The 9,534-nt window shown below is 33.6% G+C and overlaps 1 protein-coding gene across 1 annotated transcript in view; it reads left to right on the forward strand.

The window, feature by feature from the left end:
- Positions 1-9,070, forward strand: part of LOC122811536 (methyltransferase-like protein 7A) — a 79,061-nt gene extending 69,991 nt beyond the window's left edge. Inside the window, exon 2 of the mRNA XM_044083434.1 lies at positions 6,556-9,070. Within this exon, the coding sequence (XP_043939369.1) occupies positions 6,556-6,792 (237 nt within the window). The 3' untranslated portion in view covers positions 6,793-9,070. The remainder of the gene's footprint in view (positions 1-6,555) is intronic.
- The last annotated feature ends 464 nt before the right edge of the window (positions 9,071-9,534 follow it).

Consider the following 9,534-nt stretch of genomic DNA (forward strand, 5'->3'; position numbering starts at 1 on the left):
AAAATTATGTGTAATGTCTGTGTTGAGAATGTGCTTAGATAGAGCATTCACTTGTGATTTTATTCTGATTTGATAAATATGTTCCCTAATGCGTTCCTTTAACATTCTATCTGTTTTCCCTATGTAAAAGGAATTGCATGAGGAACATCCAGCTAAATAAACCAAATGTTGTGTCTTACAGTTGGCATAGGCATTTAGATAAAATATTTCACTTGTAACTGGGTGAACAAAAATATGTGAATCTGATAAAAAGCAACAGTAGTTGCAACCATTACATGGGACAGTACCCACTAAATCTAAATTGCTCTGTTGAGTATATTCCTTGCAGCACAATAATCTGTGTAAATTTTGTTTGTTTTTATAAGCAAAATTTGGACGGTCAGATATAAGTCTTGAAATATCTGGTTCTAATTGAAGAATATTCCAGTGTTTAGTGACACATTCCTTAATTGCATGGGCATCCAGAGTATAATGAAGTGTATACCTGATTGAATCCTCATCATTATTGTATGATGGTTGATTAATAATGTGTGTATATTCATTATAACCATATTCTGAAAAGAAAGGAGCTGCATTATATTGCCTCAACTCCTTAACTGTACATAGAGCATCATTGATTTCGCTATTTCTGTATTTCCTATTTTTAAAGCTGGTTGCTAATACTTCTATTTCTGTCTCAAACTTGTCTGCATTGGAGCTTAATCTTGAGATCCTCATGCCCTGTCCTTTAAGAATGTTCCTGAATACATGTGGGGGGTGCATGCTGTCTCTATTTAATAAACTATTTCTATGACAAGGTTTTCTGTGTATACCTGTATTAAATGCCCCATTAGGTAAACGCCATATCTGGATGTCCAAGAAGGAAATGTTATTATCTGAATATTCCATAGTGAAATTAAGGAAGTCTACCAACATGTTAACTTCTTAATACTATACTTATGGATTCCAAGAACTTTTTATTGAATTTTTATGAGGTTACCAGGAATCAACAAAACAATAATAATTTGTTGTTAGTAACTATGGATGTTAAATCCTTGTTTACTCAGATTCCAAATGATTCAGGCTTGGAATTTCTACATAATTATCTTATGCTGCATTCAAGTTTTACACCAATAAAGATAGATTTCTTATGCACTCTTATGGAGCTTATTCTAGATAGTAATGTATTCTTATTTGAAGAGACATATTATTTGCAAAGGAATGGCGTAGCTATGGGCACACCGTGTGCCAATAGCTACGCCAACCTAGTGATGGCCCATTGGGAGGAAAACATGCTATGCAAACTACGAAGTTTTAAGGAACATGTAATATTCTACAAACGTTTCGTAGATGATTTATTTTTCCTGTGGCAGGGTGATGTCCAAGAATTATTAAAATTCGAGGAAGAAGTTAACATGTTGGTAGACTTCCTTAATTTCACTATGGAATATTCAGATAATAACATTTCCTTCTTGGACATCCAGATATGGCGTTTACCTAATGGGGCATTTAATACAGGTATACACAGAAAACCTTGTCATAGAAATAGTTTATTAAATAGAGACAGCATGCACCCCCCACATGTATTCAGGAACATTCTTAAAGGACAGGGCATGAGGATCTCAAGATTAAGCTCCAATGCAGACAAGTTTGAGACAGAAATAGAAGTATTAGCAACCAGCTTTAAAAATAGGAAATACAGAAATAGCGAAATCAATGATGCTCTATGTACAGTTAAGGAGTTGAGGCAATATAATGCAGCTCCTTTCTTTTCAGAATATGGTTATAATGAATATACACACATTATTAATCAACCATCATACAATAATGATGAGGATTCAATCAGGTATACACTTCATTATACTCTGGATGCCCATGCAATTAAGGAATGTGTCACTAAACACTGGAATATTCTTCAATTAGAACCAGAGATTTCAAGACTTATATCTGACCGTCCAAATTTTGCTTATAAAAACAAACAAAATTTACACAGATTATTGTGCTGCAAGGAATATACTCAACAGAGCAATTTAGATTTAGTGGGTACTGTCCCATGTAATGGTTGCAACTACTGTTGCTTTTTATCAGATTCACATATTTTTGTTCACCCAGTTACAAGTGAAATATTTTATCTAAATGCCTATGCCAACTGTAAGACACAACATTTGGTTTATTTAGCTAGATGTTCCTCATGCAATTCCTTTTACATAGGGAAAACAGATAGAATGTTAAAGGAACGCATTAGGGAACATATTTATCAAATCAGAATAAAATCACAAGTGAATGCTCTATCTAAGCACATTCTCAACACAGACATTACACATAATTTTTTCTTTTTCAGTGTTGCAAGTTTTACAACCTAATATAAGAGGCGGTGATGTTAAAAACATCACAGAAACAGTAGAGGCTCAATGGATAATAAAAACTAGAGCACACTGTTACCCTGGTTTAAATGACAGGGTTCCTTTGAAACCCATGTTAAAAGGCAGAAGGCATAGGCCCAAATAGTATGCAATCGGATATAATGAGTTCAAACATTAAGGATTTTCTCTATAAGCAAAATAAAAGCTTTTAGTATTTATATAAGAACCCAAAGAACTCAGCCAGGAGTAATGTCCATTGTTTATATAATATCAATACTTTTTATATGTGTATATACAAAAATCCTTCATGCATATATATATTTTTCATGTTTTATTACTTATTATTATTTTTATTTTTATGAGTTATTAATTTAATGGATTAATTGATTCATCAATGAATTTGTTTATTTATATTATTATATTATAATGTGTTATTAAGCCTATATGATGAATGCTTTATTTGATTGTTTATTTGCATGAGGAATGTAAATTTAGGGAAATAGTTGTGAGTGCATATACACATACACGCACTTGCATTGTTTGCACTATTGTATCATATGCACTCTAATATATCTAAGTATTTATTATATAATATTTAGAGCATCTTATTATGATATTTGCATTCCATTGTATCATATGCATCATAATATATTTAAGCATTCACTATATAATATTTAGAGCATTCTATTATGACATTTGTATTCTTATATATATACATGTTTTTATTGTTTTCCACTATATAACAACATAATACAAACCACACACATTTCTGTTAAATAAATATGTATCATACTTATATGGCATATGACAATTGTAATTATAGATGGATATATTCAGCATATTTTGCTCTTTCTTGCATATGCATTTTACTGAGAATTCATTCATGGATTATACACACATAGAAATAGAACTGCTATAGATCTTTGTTAGATTGTTCAGTATACTTTGATTTTTTTCATACATACTAAGGAGCGTAGGTGCACTTTATTATTTAAGTGCATATACAGCCCTTCATGTTTACATATTTATATACATTTTTTATATTCTTTTCATATTGATTTATACAGATGTACATATATGTATACATTTTTCCCTATATATTTAGTATTCATAAATAGTTTATAATATTTCTATTTTTATTTTTATTTTTATTTAATTTAAATATATGTTTATTGAAGTTAAATAAAGGGAAGAGTTTTTAAATAATGTAAATAATGAATTTAAATATTGCATTTATATTACACTAAGTAAGAATAATCGTTGTGGTTCATGTGCCCCTTTAAATGGTTTTATTTTAACCGCCAATATTCTTACAATTAGGTATAAAAGGTGTGTTTTTAATGGATTAATTGTTGGTTTGAAAAAGCACTTGTTGCGAAAGCGCTTACCACTGTTCAATTTGGGATCCAATAAATCTGATTTGCTTTAAGAAATCTTTGAAGCATTCCTGTTTTTAGAACAACTAGTGTATTGGAAGTGTTCGTTACTGTTTGCTATCTGGTCTGAATAGACCGGAACCTTTATCTTTTTCAGCGTTTGGTACGTTTACCATCCTCGAAGATTTGGCGGTTTGCTATCGGTCTGAAAAGACGCTATCTACAAGAGACGTTTGGCTTGTCGCTCGCATTTTGCACCGTAAGCCCTTGAAGTGAGGTGTGGGTGGACGGAACATCTGAAGGGCTTGTGCGTGGTTTGGCTGTTGCTGAGACAGCAGCGGGTGCAACGTTGGGCAGCTGTACATGAATGAACGATTTATTTTTTGTTGCTGCAGCTCTCGCTTTGTCACAGATGCGTTCATGAGAGAGCTGAATTGATTCCTTACCAGGCATTTTCCAAAGGATATTTTGCTCCATTTTTTCTTCGTTGCCATACCCGTTTATCAATGGGATAAAAGTAGTCATTTCAGATTACTTTCGGGCACATTGATAAGCTGTGAAGGGACTGTATAGACCAACATAGAGGCAACATTGTTTCAACGAAACAGGCGAACAGTAGATACTTGGAATCCTTTTTCTAGCCGTTTGGACAAGGTCGTGAAAGGACTATACGAACTTATACATAGGTAACTTTCATCTTAATGTGAAGATATTCTTCGTAGTGCAACATCATTGTTGAAAGTTTTTTAAACTACCATTTATAATTTCACATAGAGCTGACACCAACATCTACTATTTTATTTTACTTTATACAAATTGAATTCGCTCAGTTGGTGTAACAGTCGGCAAGGTGTTTTGGCTGGTTTGTTTTGTTTTTATTCTCAGTTATTGAAATGAAATAGTTGAAAATTAGAAGAATTGAATTTTCAATCAAATGAATCACAGTTTTGTGCTATTCATCATACAGAGGGACATAACTTACAAAATGTGTTTGAAGGGGCACTCCCCCTTCAGCTTTCATGTGGTGGGATCACCAGACATACCATTTAAGTATACTAAATCTATAATTGCACAGCCATGTTAAGCAAAGAAAAAAAAACATGCAGTAAATCAGTGCTGGCACACAAGTAGAAACAGCACCTCTGATTATATGTAACACAGATTACCATCTTTACAACCAGACCGATAACATTTCTACTTGCTATTACAGCAGTATGTGTAACTAAACCATATTCTACAACATGGAATTTCAGCCAAATGAGCATTAACTAAAGGTTTTCAGTGTTTGGTTATTTAGCCACATGAGTGGAACTCTAATTTTCCCTGGTCTATGTAACATTGTTTATCATTCTTTACACTCATTATTTCCCCTACTAATAGAAGACATCTCCATACAGCCTTCTTTTATATGGCCCCATGCCCCTAAGTAGCTGCTTTGTGATAGTGATTTTATCTCCTCTTATTAGCCTTCAGACATCATTTTATTGAGTTTTTTTTCCCCGCTGTTCCTTCTCTGTTGTATTCATTGCTTTACATTTATACCTAAGTTCATTGTTTTATCTTCATATTCCCTATCTGTCATTAATAGATTCCATGTAACCCTACTTTTCTTCTGCTTCCATGCAGCTTCCTTGCATTCTGTTGAATTGCAAGGACTACTTTTCTTCTGCAGTTATGTATTCTCCCAGGTTCCTCCCAAATGCTGGCATCACATTTTCAATTTATCAAATGTAAGAATTTGTGCAAACTAATTTATCTCATCATTGTCTTGTTTTCTCCATTGTGTAGATCTGTTCCCTTTACAGAAACCAGCTGCTGTCCTATCTCTCCCTTTGTTGTCTTCTTTCCCAGTATCCATTTATACTGTACCTTGCCACATAACCATTTCCTTAGTATTGGTCATCTGTCACTTGATCTTGTTTTCATCTACCATTGTGGTGCTTCGGCTGCCACTACTCTGTCTTTTTATGAATTCTTCCATCCCTTTCTCAAACAAATTCTACATTCTAAGTATTAATGCATTTCTACTATAGCTTTGATCTATGTATTGTTATGGAAACCTAGCAAACTTCATGATTTCTCAGTTTTGTCATTTAACTATGTGTATATTTGATTGCATCCATTGGATAAAATTGGCTTTATACATTTGAAAACCCTGAATAACACGATAAAGTAAATAAAATTGCCCATTTGACTGTTAATTTTATGGAATAATTTTTGCATGGAATTCTTTTATTATCTTATTTCTAACAGATTATCTACCCATAAGACTCATTTATGAGTGTGTATCAGTAGTACTTCTCTAACATTTGTATTTGTTTTATTTGGTTGATCATGAAATCTTTGCAGATGAACTTTGTTGCTTGAATTCCCAGTTAAATAATCAACCTCGCTGGCCTTGTTCAAGAGGAATCTTGACCAATGGATGGAAGATCGCAGATACACCCCAGGGGTTACCTCAGTGTCACTGCTCGACAGAGGCACAGCTAAATAATGTGTATAGTTTCTCCAAACTAAGGGGTGGCGTAAGCCACAAAACTATGGCTAGGCTTATAAATGCCCTCGGGCAGATAGCCTAGTATGAACCTATGAACTCTCATACAGAGCAAAATAACCAGACAATCTATCCTTTGGGGGGGGGGGGGCTTGAAACGTCATATCAGATGAGGTACTATATGCAATATAAACATTTGTTTATTAATATCTTTCTGATCTGTGCTTTATGTGGTAAAAGTAAATATAACTAATACTTTCCATTAAATAAATATATGTAGGTGGCATTTGTGTTACAAACTAGAACAAATGTATTTTCTTTTTCTCTCTCTCTCTCATTTAAGGGAGGAACCTTTTACTTTATGGAACATGTTGTTGCAGATCCTTCAACCTGGACTTACTTCTTCCAGCAGATCATTGATCCTTTGTGGTGGTATATCGCAGATGGCTGTTGCCTTATAAGAAACACTGCAAAATACCTGGAGGAGAGTGGGTTTTCTGATCTGAAAGTGAGACATATGCAAGCCCCACTGAAATTACATTTGGTGAGGCCTCACATTGTAGGGTATGCAGTGAAATAATAGCTGAAGGAGAAAATGTAACATACATGGGTTGGACTGAATGTAGACAGATATGTGATACTTTTAGAGTAGTATATCAATCATAAGTCTTTCAACATACCAGTATTGTATGGTTGTTTTCACATTAACATATTATTTCACTATCAGAAGTAATTCCCCCCTTCTAGGTTATTTTAGGATTCTGTTAGTAGATGTTACATATTTATATTTTGTATGATTGCACTAACATATAAAGTAATCTAAATATGACTGTGAAATAGAGATTATACCATTGCATTGTTTCAGGATATAAACAAGACGTTATGGTCTGTGTCCTGTCGTGTGTGATACATTTATTTGTGATTTCATATGGTTTAACAATAATGTACTCACTAATGATTTGACTATTGGTGTGAAGTAAAGCTGTTCTACATAAGATCACTGCTGCAAAAATTAGAATTCTGACTCACAAGTAACCATCAGATAGATGTCAATCCCTAGGACAGATCTTTTTCACTATTAGACATCACTTTGAGTACATATCAAATGCTTGTATTCTCAGTCAGAGAAGCCAAGTCTGCACATTTTTTTCTCTTTTTTTATGCTGCAAGGAGTGAAAAGACATCAGAAAAATCTAGCCATCTTTTTTACTGAAGAAATGGAGGAAAACAGAGTAATGTACTGAATTTCCCTGATTTTTCTCTCTTTCTTAATATCTCTTATTGTTTTAAGATTGGTCTTATTTACTTACTGATATGTGTAACAATGTGAAACATAATAACACAAAACAAATACCCAATGGATACAGAACTAATAAAACAGAAAGTAAACCACGACCAACAGAGTACTTCTGAAGCGTTTCTCTCTGAAGAAGCCATGTAATGATGGTGAAAGCGCTTAGTGTGTGGAACAGTTATTAAACGCTTCAGAAATACTCTGTTGGTCGTGGTTTACTTTCTGTTTTAACAGTTTGAAACATACCTGAGCATTAAGAAATGCAGTAAAGAATTAAATCTGAAAATTAAAAAAGTGCACAACAAAAATGAATTCCAGTGCTTGAGTAATACCCTATTGAAAGTGAATTTGCTCATTCATTCTTTTATAGAATTTCAAAATGCTTAATACTAGTAATGAAAGAAATAAAATTAAAACCAGCTTAGATGAATCACACGCTCCATCAATCAATGCTCACAATCAATGCTCACAAGTCAAATTAATGACCAACTATATGAGCAGTGGTCTCTACCCATGGAATTTACTAAGCATTTAGGGGGAACAGAAGTAGATTGCTAAGGCTTTCTTCCACATCTTGCATACACATCACGTTTGCCTAGGGAGAATTTATCCTACCTTGTTTATTTGGGAGATGGAAGGATACCAGAGTACCTGGAGAAAGCCAGTACAAACACACTAAGGACATGCAGACTGCGCTCAGAAGACACAAAGCAAGACTCATAACTAGAAAACATGTTGCTGTAACAGTCCTACCCACTGCACCACTGCGCCATCTGCTTCACAAGATACTTTCCACCAAAGAAAAATTAAATATAATGAATGCCTTCAGCAGGAGCATAAAAAGATAAAATTCAAACTCAATCTATTGAAAACAGGTAATGCGCAGAATAAAACAAGTTAAAATGTATAAATGCTTACAGTGAAAATTGTGTAATACTTAAATGGCCTGCTTTTTTAAGTTGCATATAAAATGAATTCAGCTGAAAATAGTCATTATTGTTTTTAGTTTTTCACTGGTGCAAAATATAGTTTGAGTCATCCAAATTGCTTTTAAAGGAAGTTATGCAATACATCAATGAGCACATTTTCACAGCTCATTTTCTTACAAAAATAGCATCACAGGATTAATTCATCAGAACATGGTAGTGTTGCTTACAGTGAATTAAAGTTGTGATCATTGCGTTGATTAGCGAGAATATGATTGTGGATATAGTGCAGGAGTCACAAAGAGTGATCATTGTGTTATGTAGTGGGGGTGAGTGACAGTAGAGAAATGTGTCCCTTTTCCATACTGCTTTGTGATCTTAGAGTTAGTATATTTAAAGATGCAGGGGTGTTTGGGTGCAGCCCTGGATAGAGTGCCCCATGCAAAATACACCAGTTTTATATTTGTTTTGCAGTTCAATGGGCAGGAGATTGTTTTTGTTTGCTGTACGAGACCTCAAGGAAAATGGACATTGGTGATCCGGTGCAAACCTGGTTTTAAATGCTTGATGTCATTACTATCACCCAGTCTGATGAACGTCTATAAAAGGAGGAATAAAAATACTTTCTGATTATGCTACTTATTTACTTATTCACGTTTAATAATGCTTAATGAAGTATTACTTGATTCCAGGAATTCATTTTTGCCTGTTTGTGCCTTTGTTGTTTTTTTTTTATTAGCATAAGTAACCATTTGTTCCTTGTTCTTGCGGTTATTTTCTGCCTTTGTAAAATATGAAAATTCATTTTTGATAAATAATGTGAAACTAGAACATTTCCTGAATTAAGAAAAAAATAATTGTATTTGCTTTGTATTTATGCTCCTGTATCCACAGTATTTGAGAATATGTTATGTAAATTAAAGTAGAGTTATAGTAACAAAAAACTCCATGTTGTTTCAGTTTGAATGCAGAAGAAATAAAGGTTATATATCAGCTGAAAGAAACAGAATAAAGTCATAGAATGACAATCAGTAGATTGAGGATCATATTCATGAGAAATCTTCACAATTAGCTGACCTTAGCCATTACACCAAACAGAAGA

The sequence above is a fragment of the Protopterus annectens genome, chromosome 9.part0 (assembly GCF_019279795.1).
Source record: "Protopterus annectens isolate FY-2018-M chromosome 9.part0, PAN1.0, whole genome shotgun sequence".
Taxonomy (NCBI): domain Eukaryota; kingdom Metazoa; phylum Chordata; order Ceratodontiformes; family Protopteridae; genus Protopterus; species Protopterus annectens.